Consider the following 15,539-nt stretch of genomic DNA (forward strand, 5'->3'; position numbering starts at 1 on the left):
TCTCCTGCTGCAGGGTCCTCAGCTCTGTCGCTAACGGGATCATGGCTGCGCCTTCCACAGCTCAGTGTGTCAGACAACTCATTCGACCCTGACCTCAGACTTGCGAACTGCACCAGCCTGGCACTTGGCCTTATCTGGAGAACACAGATAAAGATGCAGAGACAGAACACAGAGAGAGCTGGAGGGCGGGGGTGGGGGTGGGGGGGGGGCGCGGAGCATGATGTGTGTGCGTCAGAGAAAGACAGGGATTTCTCTTAATCCACCCACAATAAGTAAGGTCCCCGTTTCCCACCTCTATCTCCCTACATTTGTCAGAGAATTTCTCTCAAGGGTAGTTAAGCTGTGATTTGAGGGCAGCAGAGTTCAGGGGCTAGGCCACAGGCTCAGGAGCAGGGTGGGTTTGAATGGCGGCATCACCACTTCCTGGCTGGATACCCCTGGGGAGGCGCCATCACCTCTTTGTGCCCCAGTCCCCGCCTCCGGAATTGGAAGTAATAAATCACAGTGCCTGCTCAGAGTTGTTAGGAAGTCTGAACAGCACAGAGTGCAGGGCCTGGCAACCGCACAGGTCAGGTGTCAGCTACAAATGCTGTTGGTATTGAGTACTAACTGCTTTAACTGCAGCTCTTTCTCCTGTTAGTGAGGGCAGCTTGGGGGCTCTTCTGGGCATGGCTGTGTCCCCGGCATTGCAACACAGGGCTGGGCACAGAGCAGGCACTTGGGGGAATGTCTGACTGAACAAATGGAAAAAAAAAAAAAGACTGAAAGAAATTTTGAGTGAAACCGACTTACTGAGAGGTGGGGAGAAGGAAGAGAAAGAGAAAATGACGAGAAGCTAGAACAAATTAAAGCACAAAAGGCAGCAAAAGCTCCCTCTGCCCAACCAATTCACTTCACAGAAGGGGAAAGTCAGGCCTGGAAGGGGCAGAGACCAGGCCTCTTCACCTGCTCAGAGAGGTCCCAATCCCTGTGCTTGGCCCCATGCCCGGCTGCCCCCCTCCTGGGTCTGCCCCACTCTCTAGGCCCTGTGAACAGACAGAGGCCACTAGAAAAAACACATGACTTTATTATTCCCAGCACAAAGGGCAGGTCTTTGCAAGACGAGGGGTAAGTTCTGACGGCAGGGAGGAGGCCCCTACTTGCCGGCGATGAGCGGGTTCCGCAGGACCACAATGACCGAGTCCCCGCGCAAGAACATTTTTGAGATGTAGCGGTCCTTGTTGACTGGCTTGGACTTCTTCTTGCCCTTGCCACTCTTGGGGACTTCGGTCCACATCTCCTTCACGTTCTCCAGCACCATGTTGCAGTGCCTGGTGGGCAGAAGGAGGCATCAGGAATTAGAGGGAGCCTCCTGACCCCCTCCTCTGTGCAGCACTGCCACTTCCTCCATCAGCGTGGCATGGGGGAAGGTGCAGGCCCGGGACCAGGATGGCTGGGGCTCCAAGGCCACCTCTGCAAGTCCTCAGCTTGAAGCTTGGGCAAAGGACTTCACTCCTCTGTGCCTCAGTTTCCTCCTCTCTATAATGGAGACATTCATGGTGGGTAGGAAAAAAGTGGGTAGGAAAAACATACATTCCACCACCTGGTTGTGCAATACTAAATTCTTGAAATACACCTAAAGACTGGTGGCAGTGGGGTGACCTAGGTAGACTGGAGACAAACCAGATGGAAACTTTTCATTGGACTGTTATTACTGTTTTGGAAATCATGTGAATATATTACCAATTCAGAGAAAATACGTTAAAAAAAGGAAATAGCATACCAATATGGGAACATTTCCAAGGTATATTGTTAAGTGAAAAAATCAAGGTCTAAACGGCGTGGCATGCCATTAGTAGTGACTTAAAAATAAATAAAAAGCACCCTCCTGTATCTACATGTATGATGTTCTGTGCAAGTAATCCTCCTGGAGGAGACCTGAGAAATTAGCCATGATGGGTCCCCGGGGAGGGCAACTGGTACATGGAGAGGGAAGACTTGCTCTTCATTGGGTGCCTTTTGTATTTTTCAAATTTTGCATCCAAGTAACATAATTAAGTAAATAAAGTGGTTAAGAAAACCCTAGCTAACTTGCAGTGATGTTCTCAGACCACTGATTTGTGTGAAAAAACAAGATGCAACAGAGCACACAGATGATTCTATCTTAAAAACAATATTATGACAGATCAATTATGCCTCAATAAAGCTGTTAACTACCACCACAAGGGAGTCTCTGGGTGAATCAAACATGGCAGGACACATACTAGGGTGGTAGGCTAGGTGGGGAGAGGGATGAGAGGATGATATGGGGGCACAGGAGGAAGCTAGGGGAAAAGGAAAGAGTCAACTTAAAAAATTATATTTATATATATATATATGCACCACCTTGAGCACTTACCATATAGGCACTCACCAGGCCCCTTTAAGCACTTTCTAAGCATTAACCCATCAATCCTCCCTGCATCTCACCCCCAGGAGGTAAACACTGACTGGTTTACTAGTTCTCTCCAGCTTCTAGAGCAGGAAACTGAGCATAGTGGGATGAAGTGACTCACCCAAGGTCACAGAGTCTGGAAGTGGCAGAGCCTGTGTTCGAATCCAGACCTATCTGCCTCCTGTACCCGGCACTTCCTGTTGTTCTCATTCTCATTTTATTCAAGGGGAAACTAAGGCTGAGTGAAAGACTTGTTCATGGTCACATAAAAGCTAGTGGCAAAAGCATTCCAGGAGTAAGTTTCATCACACCACTGTGAGGAAAGCACTTCCCAAATGCTAACTAAAGGCTGCAGGTCATATGTTTACTGAGCATTTATTATGTGTTAGGTACTGAGCCAAGTGCTCTTCATACATAATATCATTTAAGCCTCACAACTGTTCTGAGGGGTATTATTATGATGCATATTTCACAGATAAGGAAACTGAGGCCCAGAGAGGAAAAATCATTTGCTGCTCCCTATGGCTGAAACACTCAGACCCTAGCTTGCACCTTCATTTTATTCATACCTGTCCACCGTTGCGTCTTCCTTTGAGGCCTCCCATGTTATCTACCCAAGACAGCACCTCCTTCCTGGTACTTCAAACTCTTACCTGGCTTTACTTTTCTGCATAGAATTTATAATCACTTGTCTTTATGACATTATTTACATGTTTGCTGTCGGCTTCCCTGCCTACAGCATAAGCTCCCTGAGTATAGGAACCATGTTTGTTTCCATCATTGCCGTATCTCTGGAGCCTAAAACAGTACCTGACCCAGGTGGACGCTCTCATTATGCAATAACTGCAAAAAAACTGATTAAGAGCTCTGGGTGCCAAATGCTCAACTTCTAACGACTTACTACGTTTCACATATGTTAAGTGATTGAATCTTTGCAACCACCATGATTACTGCCACTGTACGGACAAGATAAAGTCACTTGCCAAAGGTCACATGGCTGTTAAGAGGCAGAGCTGGGACATGAGCCCAGGAAGACTGGCTCCCAAGTACATGACCATAACCACTGTGCTTCACAGCTGGAGGGACAACGATAGACCACCACATCTTGAGGTCCTGAGATGCTTCTGCCCTGGGCTTCGGACTGGAGCTGGGACTGCTTCTCCAGGCCTGGAAAGAACACCTCCCCAGACCCAGGCGTTTACCTGTCAAAGGCCTTCACACGGCCCAGGAGCTTCTTGTTGTTGCGGCAGTTGATGAGCACTTGCGTGTTGTTCTTGACCGACTGGGTGAGCACGGAGAGTGGCCCTGTGTTAAACTCCTCCTCCTCCCGCTTCTGCAGCTCCTCCGGGGTCATCTCACTCTTGGGCTTGTTGAGGAGGCTCCTAAGTGGGCAAGTATGGAACCCATAGGTGAGAGGGCCCAGAGCCGGAGCCTGGGTGCTCATGGCCTCTGGCTTGGTGTCTCCCTCACACACCCACCCTCCTGCTCGATCCTCTCTCGGCATCACCACTTGGATGCTTAACAGATATTTCCACGCTTCACGTCCTAGGCTGAACTCCAGATCCCCCAATACCCCCAACTTATACTATACTATCCACAGCCTTCCTCATCTCCATCAATGGCAACTCCATCCTTCTAGTTCTTTAAGCAAAAACTCTTAATGTCAACTTGACTCTTCTTTCCTTCTCCCACATCCTATATTCAATCTGTCAGCAAATCCTGTCATCTGCCGCTAAAATATATAGGAATCTGTCCATTTCTTACCATGGCTTAAACCTCCATCATCTCTCTCCTACTGGTCTCGCTGCCTCCATCCACACTCCCTAACAGTTTGCTCTCCACAAAGCAGTCTCGGGGATGGTGCCAAGACTCAAGTCATATATCATCTCACTCTTCAAAACCCTCTCATGGGCTTCCCTGGTGGCACAGTGGTTAAGAATCGCCTGCCAATGCAGGAGACACGGGTTCGAGCCCTGGTCTGGGAAGATCCCACATGCAGTGGAACTAAGCCCGTGCGCCACAACTACTGAGCCTGCGCTCTAGAGCCCGCGAGCCGCAACTATTGAGCATGCGCTCTAGAGCCAGCGAGCCACAACTACTGAAGCCCGCACGCCTAGAGCCCATGCCCCGCAACAAGAGAAGCCACCGCAATGAGAAGCCCGCGCACCACAACGAAGAGTAGCCCTCGCTCGCCACAACTAGAGAAAAGCCCGCGCGCAGCAACGAAGACCCAACGCAGCCAAAAATAAATAAATAAAAATAGATACATTTATATTAAAAAATAGATATTAGGCAAACTTTCTTCTTGAGTCCCTGCATTTGCTTTTCCCTCTGCCTGGATACTTCCCCAGATATCTCTGTGGTACACTCTCTCACTTTCTTCAGGTTTTTGCTCAAGTGTTGCCTCCTTTATGTGTCCTGTCTCTCAAAAGTAGCGTTCCACATTGTTTCACCCTGCTCTACTGTTTCTTTATTCATAGTCCCGGTCACCTAACACACCACATACTTTACCTGTTTATTACCATTACGTTTACTGCCAGCCTCTTCCCATCCCATAAGATGCAGAAGGGGATTTTCTTCCTTGGGGGAGTGGGGTAATTTACTGATAGAGCCTATGTGTCTAAAGCAGTCTGATATAGGAGCACTCAATAAATAACTGTTGAATGAATACGTAAGGAAAATCATTCCCGTAACTCGTTATCCGTAAAAATCGAGAATGTAGTTGGAAAGCCAACCGTCTCCAGCTCAAATTATCCGTATAAACCCCTTATCTAAGATCGTTTTTCCTACAAGTCCGTACTCCCCTCTTCCAGGTTCTTTATTCGTAAAAGCGCTTCCCCTTAAAATTCATTTCAGTAAGATTCATTATTTGGGAAAGCCCAGCCCGTTATCAGATAAAGCTGTCCCTCCTCCCGAAGTCAGAATCCGTCAAAGGCCCCACGTCCGTTCTCAAACGCATCAGTAGAAAAGTACGCCACTTAACCCCTAAAATGTTTGCCTCCGCCCCCGGCTCTGCCCATCCCCTTCCACCGGTAAGTGGCCAAATATACACCCTCAACCCCACTCCCGCCACCTAAGCCTAGCCCGGCCTCACATGTTGGCGATGGTGGTGGCCGCACTCTCAAGTCACCACCGTCTCCGCGTTGCCTCAGCCTTCCACAGAGAGCGCGACAGAGGCGGGACTTCCGCTTCCTGCGGCCCACTTCCGTGGGCGCCTGCGCAAACCCAACCAGCGGGTGGGGGCGTGGCCAGTTGCCATAGCGATTTCCACCAGCCCTTCGTGGCTGTGGGATAAAAGCTTCACACGGTGATTCCCGGCCATTCAGGACAGTACGGGGCGGATGTTCACGACAGTGGAGAGGAAAAGAAAGCGGGACTGATTCAAACCATTTTGTTGTAGAACCGCACAGGTTCAAGGAAGGAAAGGACAAGCTATTTCCACATGCCCGCCCACCCTGCCTTTGGGGGAGCGGCCTCCGCGAAGCCAATCCGCTCCTCGCTTCCGGGATGGACCCCTCCCCTTTTCCTTCGGAGACTGTTCATTTAAGGGTCTATTGATCTTTTGACTAGGGGTAACCAATCCTTTGCCTACATCCGGGAGGGGCGTGGACCTGCGCCCAGCAGGTCGAATGTTTTCCATGATCAAACGATTCTCATTGGCTTCCCCTCCTCCGCTGAGGCGGTGCCTACCTCTTTCGCGCTCCCTTTTGGGTGTGCAACCCTCAGGGGAACCAACCCCCAAAGCTCCGGGGAGACAGGGAGGCGTGTCCTCAGAACGAAAGTCCCATTGGCTTTACTGCCCGCGGAAGTGTGGGATGGTGCAGCCGCTCTTGTTGCTCATTGGTCCCGTGATTCCACGGGGTGGGACTTGGCTGGGCCTAAACTCTATCCGCTGTCCCAGACCGGTTTTCAGGGCAAAGCTGCCATGCGTTCCGGGGGCCGCGGGCGGCCCCGGCTGCGGCTCGGGGAACGCGGCCTTTTGGAGCCACCCTCACCGCCCAAGCGCCGCCTGCTACCTCGGGCGCAGCTGTTGCCTCTGCTGCTGCTGGCGCTGGCGGTGGCCTCGGTGTTATACACCAGTTGGAGCGGCTGGCACCGCCAGTCTGAGGAGCTGCCGCTAGGCCGGGAGCTGCGGGTGAGGCCGGGAGGGGACGCGGGCACTGCGGGAGCCCTTATTTCCCGCCTCCCCTTCTCCGAGGTTTCAGGTTGACGTGACTTTATCTTTATCGGATTGCCCTAGCCGCAGGTGCCGCCGTCTCCGTCTTTAGAGCACATGCCTCTTTCCAACGGAATGAGGCTTCGGGCTTGTTCTGTAATAGCGGTTACCCCGTAAGAGGAAGGGTCTGGAGGAGTAACACTGGGAGTTCTGGGTTCTAATCCTAAAGTCATTTATTTGGAAGAGTCCCTTACTCTCGCTGGGCCTCGATTTCCCCCATCAGGATGGGGGTGGGCTGGGCCGGATGGGCTTGGGGGTACTTTCCCGAGTCTAGGATTTATCCTAGAAACCTCCGATGCTGGAGGCTGCGATTAGGAAGAGGAACTGGGGCTTCTTAGGGACGACAGCTCCCAGGGTAGGGTTGGAATGAGTGTTGCTTTCACGCTCTTCTCTTCTCTTCCCCACCTCCTTCCCAAGGGCCCGTCGATCGGAAGTCTCCCCGAGGCCGGGGTGCGGAGGGTGGTGGGGCAACTGGACCCTCACCGTCTCTGGAACAATTATCTGCGCCCCCTGCTGGTTGTGCGGACCCCCGGCAGCCCCGGCAATCTCCAAGTCAGAAAGGTAAGGGGCCCCACCTCCAACCCCTGACCCCGCAGCCCACCAAGGAAATAGGTATTCTGCCCAAGTGGCAGAGCTAGGGCTCTGGCTGGGCGTAATCTGACTCTAGAGTCCTATCCTGCTAACCACCAGACCATTGCCCTCTTTACTGCCCCCACCAAAATCTTACTATATGCTAAGCATCAGCAACAGCCGGATAAGGTGGGCACCAATCTGATCTTCATTGTGTAGATGGGGAAACTGAGGCGCAGAATAGTTAGGCATTTTGCCCAAATCCCACAGCTAATGAATGATATACCTAGGGTTTCAACCCAAATGGGTTGGCTCCAGAGCCGGTGTGGTAACATCTCTACATTGCCTCTCAGAAAGTATTGAGAGTCATTTGAACACTGCCTGAGTTCAAATCCACATCAGCCACTTGGAGTGTGACCCTAAACTAGTTTCTTAACTTCTCTGTGCCTCAGTTGCCTCATCTGCAGAATGGAACCATTGACAGTCCCCACTCCACAGGGTTCCTAGAACAAGGGCTTGGCACAGAGTGAGTGCTATGGAAGGGTGAGCTGTGATTAGTCTTGGCATCAAGAGACAGGGTCACTCCATGCCTGGCACTTAGTAGGTACTCAGCAGAAGTGTATCAAGGGAACGATTAAACTAAAGTGAGATTTGTGAGTCAACCTGACTGCTCGGCATGGTTCAGGTCACATGGCCCTTCTTCCGACCTTCTCCCCAGTCCCCACCCACTCTCCCACCTCTCTCTTGCCACTAGTTCCTGGAGGCCACACTGCGGACCCTGACAGCAGGCTGGCATGTAGAACTGGACCCCTTCACAGCCTCGACACCCCTGGGGCCACTGCACTTCAGCAACGTGGTGGCCACGCTGGACCCAAGGGCTGCCCGTCACCTCACCCTTGCCTGCCATTACGACTCGAAGCTCTTCCCATCTGGGTCAGCCCCCTTTGTGGGGGCCACGGATTCGGCTGTGCCTTGCGCCCTCCTACTGGAGCTGGCCCAGGCCCTGGACCTGGAGCTGGCTAGAGCCAAGGAGCAGGTGAGGAGCCGGGGTAGGGTGGGGGTGGGTGGGTGGGGACTGCCTCTGCCTTGGTCCATACCAACACCATCCCGTGCTTGGTCTTGTCTTCCTCCGCTCCACAACACAGCCACAGGGTCTTTCCATTTCCTGAATGTCAGATCCTGTCCCTTCTCTCCCACAGCTCTCACCTTGTTCCACAAGTAAGCCAGAGCCCTTCTCTTAGCCGAGGAGTGCCCTCTCACCTCTCTGGTCTCCCCTCCCACCTCTCACCCCTCACTCACTCCACTCTAGCCTCCCACCTCCTCTGTGTACCTCAAGCCACACAATTCACTCCCACCCCAGGCATTTGCACTTGCTCTTTGCTCTGCCTAGAATGTGATTTTCTCAGATATATTCCTGGCTGGCTGCCACCCTTCATTCAGATGTCCACTTTGATGTCACCTCCTCAAAGAGACCTTCCCAGCCACCCTAAAATAGCTCCCTGTCACTCTCTCATGCCTCATGGTGCTTTATGTTGATTCGTTTATGTTTCCCCAACTAGAATAAGCTCCAGATAGCCAGGCCCTTGGCTGCGTTTATTTCCTGCTGTATCCTCTGGGCTGAGAATATTGCCTGGCATAAAGTAGGATGTCAATAAAAATGTATGGAGGGACTTCCCTGGTGGTCCAGTGGTGAGGACTCTGCGCTTCCAATGCAGGAGCATGGGTTCGATCCCTGGTCGGGGAACTAAGAGCCCACATGCTAAAACAACAACAACAAAAAGATAAAAACATCAACCCTGTGGGAAAAAATTTTTTAAAAAATGTATGGAATGAATGAACGGAAACACAGATCTCCTCACACTCCTCCCCTGCTCAGATCCCTTCCATGGCTCAAACCCCAGTGCCCCTGTAACAAAGCCCAAGCTCCCTGGCCCTTGCTGACCCCTTGGGTCTCTACTCAAACCGCTTTGGCCCCTTCTTTGGCCCCAGTCCCGATTCATGTTGCTTCCTCACCGGGGACACTCTTCCCTCTGCCCCATTTTACCAGGCCAGCTCCTACTCAGCCTCAGGGCAAACATCCTTTCCGATAGACCTGACATGTTCCCTAGGCCAGATCAGGACGCTGTTGTTCTTGGAAGCATTTGCCCGACTGCATTTCATCGTTTGTATAATTATTTATTTGTGGGTCTGTCTCTTTTGCTACATGAACTTGAGGAATAACAATTACAATCAGAGCTAACCCTTGTTTAGTTACTATGTGCCAGGCGCTGTCCTAGGACCTGGGTTCGAATCCTACCCTATGATGAGGACTGGTATTAACCCCATTTCTACATAAGGAAGCCGGTGCTTTGAGAACTTAGTAACTTACCCACGACTGCTTGGCTACTGAGCAGCCCAGCCAGGATTTGAACGCAGGCAGTCTGGCTCCAAGTCTGTACTCTTGGCCACCGTGCTTTTCGAGCGAGAAGACTTAGTTTGCCCTCGTCAGCTGTGCAAGCAGGCAGGAAATGTGTGTGCACTGAGGCTGAGGGCTGGCACTGCGCTGGCCCTGACCACTGGCCCTCACAGGCAGCCCCAGTGACCTTGCAGCTGCTCTTCTTGGATGGTGAAGAGGCACTGAAGGAGTGGGGACCCAAGGACTCGCTTTACGGCTCCCGGCACCTGGCCCAGCTCATGGAGTCTGCACCCCACAGCCCCGGCTTCACCAGGATCCAGGCTATTGTAAGACCAGGCCCCACTGGGTTCCGGTAAGGTGGGAAGCGGGTGACACGAGGCTGGCAGCATCCCGCCTGGCCTCTCCAGTCCTGGCCTCTCTCCCTAGGATCTCTTTATGCTTCTTGATCTCCTGGGAGCCCCCAACCCGACCTTCTACAGTCACTTTCCTCGCACGGTCCGCTGGTTCCATCGGCTGAGGAGCATCGGTAAGGAGGCAGGCACCCACCTGGGACGCTGGAGGGAGGCCAGGCACCTGTCCTCTAAGGGGTCATCCAGCCTTCCCTCTACCTCCCTAGTCTCTCTCTAAAGCACTAGGACAGAAACACAAAAAGACCCCACAGCAGTCAAATGAAGTGATTACAAACGGGGGCTCTGGGGTCAGATAGCCCTGGGTTCAAATTCTGGCTCTCTTTCTTACCAGCTGTGTGAGCTTGGGCAAGTGGCTTCCTCTCTCTGAGCCTCAATTTCCTATCTGTAAAATGGGCATGATGGTAATAATAGGGGTATCTACCTCTTTAGACTCAGAGGGATTGAGACTGGGAACATCGTTGGCCTGCGGTAAGGGGTAACTAACATTCATCCTTGTTGGGACGATCAGTGCTTCGCCCCCAGACCCCCTGCCCTCCTCTGATTTGTGAGCAGGGGAACCTTTGACCGTTGAGGGGCTGACCCTTGCTCTCTAATCCCCACCGCCTCCAGAGAAGCGCCTGCACCGTCTGAACCTACTGCAGTCTCATCCTTGGGAAGTGATGTACTTCCAGCCCGGGGAGCCCCCTGGCTCTGTGGAAGACGACCACATCCCCTTCCTCCGCCGAGGTACTTGCAGTGGGGAGGAGTGGTGGGCAGGGGTCCCAGGGAGCCACAGATACGACCTGGCCCTGGCCCCTTCCCAGATTAGGGAAGGTGGCAAACTGCTTAACCTCTTTGTGCCTTGATTTCCTCATCTGTAAGAATGGGGATGATAACAGCCTCCACCTCATAGTTGTTGAGGGGATTGAATGTAAAGACCTTGGACCAGTGCCTGGCACTAGCGAGTGTTCAAGAAATGTTAGCTATTACTGGTTGTGCCTCAGTGATTGCAGTTTCTTCTAGTTCTTGCCTCTCAAGCCCTTGGCCACCCAGCATAATCACCTGAGCTTTGAAAAATGCCCAGTCACGTTTCAGGCCTGCTGAACCACAATCTGGGGCCTCTACATTATTTTTACAAAACTCCCAGGTGATTCTGATGCACAGCCAGGGTTGACGACATCTGGTAGACGGGTTCAAAACACAAGTTTTAGAATTGGATAGGTCTGGGTTCTACGATCTGCAGCTTACCATTGGTTGACCTAAGGCAAATTACTGAGCCTCTCTGTGGCCCCATTTCTTCTGGAAAAGGAAGAGATAGATACATACAAACACATACGTATGTATGTATTCTTTTTTTTCTTCATGGCAGTTTTATTTTTAATTTTTAATTTTTTGAGGAACCTTTTTTAATTTTTAATTTTTTAAAATTAAATTTTAAATTTTTAATTTTTTGAGGAACCTTCATACTGTTTTCCATAGTGGCTACACCAAGTTTATGTTATGTATTCTTAATCACAGGGTTGGGAGGATTAGATGAGATTAGATATATAAAATGCCTTCTTACACGGTGCTTGGCATATACAGTAAGTGCTAAAAACTGCTTTTTAAATTTTTATTCTATAATTTACTCATTCAACAAATATGCATTTCTTACAATGCCTTTATTGATTCATTCACTGAATACTTCCCAAGGCAGGTACTGAGCCAGCTGTCAGGGATACAGTGACGGGCCATGATCCACCTGGCTCCTGTCTAGCAGGGGGACAGATATTTACCAAATCTGGACAAACAAAGAGTGAAACACTCTGAGGACAGGAACCCAATGCAGTGCAAGGGTTAGGAGCACACACTCTGGAGACATGTGGCCTGGGTTCAAATTCTGACTGTGCTCTTTACTAGAGGCAAGACCTTAGGCAAGTCACTCTGCCTGCCTCTGTGTCTCAGTGTCCACATCTGTAAAACAGGGGTATTATCGTACACCTTACATGATTATTGTAAGGATAAAATTGTGTGTGTTTATGGCCTTAGACTCGGGCCTGGAATAGAACATAAATGTTAACTATCAGTAAAGAAGAGAAAAAGAGCCTAATAATGTACACCCGGCGAGGAAGGTCAAAGACCTCCTTCCCTTCTTTCCATAATCCGTTAAGTTTTGAGTTTTTCTAATTTGCGTTATGAAAATAATATACTGGATGTATTTTTAAAAACGGACATGTACCCTCACACACTGAAAATCATTGTTCAGAATTCTTCAAGTGCCACAACAGAGTATCTTCTGCTGCGGGGGACAAGGCAAGGTTCCCCAGACGTGGGCCTGGGCTCCTGGGTCAGTTGGGGGCCACGCACAAGCCTGAGCCTCCTCTCTGTCCTGCAGGGGTCCCCGTGCTCCACCTCATCTCCACACCCTTCCCCTCTGTCTGGCACACGTCCGATGACTCTGAGGCCAACCTGCACCCACCCACGGTACACAACCTCAGCCGCATCCTGGCCGTGTTCCTGGCTGAATACCTGGGGCTATAGCCTGCCTGGTGGACTCTGAGGGAGAAGCACCCAGCAGCAGATGTGACGAGGGCACCTGGAGCCGAGGAGCTCGGGCCAGGCCTGCTTGCGGTGTGCTGGCTTGTCCTTTTTTAACACCTTTGGCTCTGCTTGTGCTCTCAGTGGAAGACCCTCTTTCTTTATCTCAAGCTGCCACTCTTCAAAGACATGGAAGAGACAGACCACTGTGGTGTGAGAGCCAAAGGAATAAGAGCTTGGCCGCTGCCCTGAGGGAAACACTTGGGCTGCAGGTCTGCAGGGGCCAAATGCCATTCTCCATTTTAGTCAGCAAACGGCATCTGGACCAGCAATACCCCTGACCAAATGAATTCTCTGTGGCTTATGTTTTTGTGGCAGTTCCTTCTCCAGAATGGCAGCCTTGCTACCGCATCAGTCCAAACCCAACTCCCACATGGATGTGCCATGGGGAGCCCACAGAAGATGTGCTCGTAAGCAGGGAACAGAGGAGATGGAAGCCAGTACTTGGGAACTCCAGATTCTGCCAGATCCAATGGCCAATAAACCAGTGTTTCTGCAAAATATATCCTGTAGAACTAGCATACATAGGTGTTGCATGAAAAGGGGGACCAAAGTGGGGTGAGACAACATTAAATGAGTTTCTTCATTTGCACAATGTGAATTTTGAAGAAAGAGAATGCAATGTTTCCCCAAAGTATTTCACCACGGAACCCCTTTATTGGGAAGCACCTCACAGAACCATGGTACCTCAGAAGATACTTTGGGAAACACTGGGTTTTGACAGTTTTGAGTGTACTTATGGTAGAAATGGGTCAACTAGTTACACCAAACCATCCTTTCCCTTTTGGCTGTGGGTACAGGAGTGGGAGATGGTGTGTGTAACTGCAAACTCTAGTGATGACCCAAGAGATTATTTCCCAGTCCTAATTTTCAGACCCAACTGGGGTGCTTATTAAAAAATGCGGGGAATTCCCTGGCAGTCCAGTGGTTAGGCCTCGGCACTCTCACTGCCGGGGCCCGGGTTCAACCCCTGGTCAGGGAACTAAGATCCCGCAAGCTGCGCAGCGAGGCAAATAAATAAATAAATAAATAAATAAAATGCAGACTCCCAGGTCCCACCTACTGCATCAGAACTTCAGAGAGGGGCTGGGACTCTGTAACAAGCACCTGAGGAAGTCTCATGATCAGCAAAACTTTGGGACATGCTGTCCTTAAAGATTCAAGTTTGGTTCATTCACAGCTCCCTAGCAAACCTAAAGGGCACCCAGACAGGAAGTCCCGTGTTGGGCTCTGTACCTGCTGATTTCGTGACTTTGATGGAGACCTGGTAGGCCACAGGGATGCCAGGCCAGGATGCAGGGTCAGAGAGTGAAGGTGAACAGCAGCCTCGCAAGCCAACTCAAGGCTGGCGAAGACTCGAGAGAACTCACGGGCTGAAGGACAACTGCGGTTCTCATTTTGCAAATGAGGTGTGGCCAGGGCTGAGAATTACAAACCGGTTATTAACAGAGCCCAGATGCTCACCCACAGCTGTGCTCCTATCCCCATGTCCTACCTCCCTTCCAAAAATCACCTGTGCTGGACCAACAGATTGTTGGTCAAAAGTAGCTCCTCCTGAGGCTTTTAACTGGCTGCAAGTCTGAGTGAGGTTTGGGCGGTGGGGACTAACAGCCTCTTAGCGGTGGAATTGGCAGAAGTTGAGTTCAGAAAGGAAATTGACAGATATCAACAGCCAGGGTGGCAGGAGGGTCTCAAATCACAAAGTTAGTTCCTGTTTGTTCATTTCTTGTGTGGCAGGCATGGTGCCAAGCACTCAAAAGTGCAGCACGTCCCCTTAGCCTCACAGCCATCCCAGAAGTAGGTGAAACCATCACCTCTGTTAGGGGAAGCAGTGTGTTCAGTGACGTCCTTGGCCCCTTGCCTCCCTGCAGGTCATCGTGCTAAGTGTACTACACGCCAGGTTCTGGGCAAGGTGCCTGGGCACATTTTCCACTTGAATCCAGGGTAAGGATCATGAGCCCCATTTTACAGATGAGGCTGCTGATGCTTGGCAAAGTGATGTTTCCCCCAGCTCCCATCTGTCCCCCAAACGTAGGCTCCCCCAGCTTCACACTATGAAGAGGCCATGAAGTGTCTTTGGTGAGCACAACTGTTGAACATTCTAGATGCAAGAGCTCACATGTCAGTCTTTTGAGGAACTGTCAGTATTCTCATTTTTCAGATTAAGAAACTGAGCTTCAGAGAAATCAATTGCTGAAGATCACAGCTGGACACTTTCACTGCATGTGTCTAGGTATTCATTTCTTTTTATTTATCCTGCCTATGACTCACTGGGCATACCGGTCTTTTTACCAGTCTGGAATTTGCAATCATCGTGTCCTTAAATATTATCATTGCACCATTCTCTCTTCTGATTCTAGAACGCCAGTTAAATGTGTTAGACTTCCTCACTCTATCCTCCATAACCTTGCTTCCTATTTTCTTTCTTTTTTTCTTTTTTTGGTCTCTGTGCTACTTCAGACCTAGCGTTAGTTCAATAAATCTTTTTAAAAATTTATTTACTTGATTTATTTTATTTTTGGCTGCGTTGGGTCTTCGTTACTGCGTGTGGGCTTTCTCTAGTTGCAGCAAGCGAGGGCTACTCTTCGTTACGGTGCGCGGGCTTCTCATTGCAGTGGCTTCTCTTGTCGCAGAGCATGGGCTTAGGCGCGCAGGCTTCAGTAGTTGTGGCACGCGGGCTCTAGAGCGCAGGCTCAGTAGCTGGCACAGGCTTAGTTGCTCCGTGGCATGTGGGATCTTCCCAGATCAGGGCTTGAACCCATGTCCCCTGCATTGGCAGGCAAAGGATTCTTAACCACTGCACCACCAGGAAAGTCCCTCCCTCAGCATCTAAAACATCTTCTCTGCAGTGTTCTGGGTCAGCCTTACCTGAGCTTGTAGTTCGGTGGGATCCCACCTCCTATTAGATTCACCTTGGACAGGCTTTGACCTTGACTTCTGCCTGCTTGTCCCAGTAAGGCTACGAATAGGAAATCCAAG

General features: G+C 50.7%; 2 protein-coding genes across 3 annotated transcripts; one reads left to right on the top strand and one right to left on the bottom strand.

Moving 5' to 3' along the window:
• Positions 1 to 1,046: 1,046 nt before the first annotated feature.
• SNRPD2 (small nuclear ribonucleoprotein D2 polypeptide) lies at positions 1,047 to 5,642 on the bottom strand. The gene is made up of 3 exons (XM_079907019.1): positions 5,508 to 5,642; positions 3,616 to 3,795; positions 1,047 to 1,310 (listed from the first exon to the last, which is right to left on the bottom strand). Coding segments are annotated over exons 1-3 (357 nt in total). The 5' UTR covers positions 5,510 to 5,642; the 3' UTR covers positions 1,047 to 1,135.
• Positions 5,643 to 6,336: 694 nt separating this feature from the next.
• On the top strand, positions 6,337 to 15,031 carry QPCTL (glutaminyl-peptide cyclotransferase like). 2 transcript variants are annotated; one of them, XM_079907598.1, is made up of 7 exons: positions 6,337 to 6,548; positions 7,047 to 7,190; positions 7,954 to 8,235; positions 9,768 to 9,920; positions 10,021 to 10,120; positions 10,614 to 10,730; positions 14,722 to 15,031. In XM_079907598.1, exons 1-7 carry the CDS (start codon positions 6,339 to 6,341, stop codon positions 14,724 to 14,726), a joined length of 1,011 nt encoding a protein of 336 aa, XP_079763724.1. In that variant the 5' UTR covers positions 6,337 to 6,338; the 3' UTR covers positions 14,727 to 15,031. The 2 variants fall into 2 exon arrangements, with proteins under 2 accessions (XP_079763724.1, XP_079763723.1); XM_079907597.1 differs by lacking the exon at positions 14,722 to 15,031 and adding an exon at positions 12,358 to 12,974.
• Positions 15,032 to 15,539: the final 508 nt, after the last annotated feature.

The sequence above is a fragment of the Stenella coeruleoalba genome, assembly GCF_951394435.1.
Source record: "Stenella coeruleoalba genome assembly, chromosome: 20".
Lineage (NCBI taxonomy): Eukaryota > Metazoa > Chordata > Mammalia > Artiodactyla > Delphinidae > Stenella > Stenella coeruleoalba.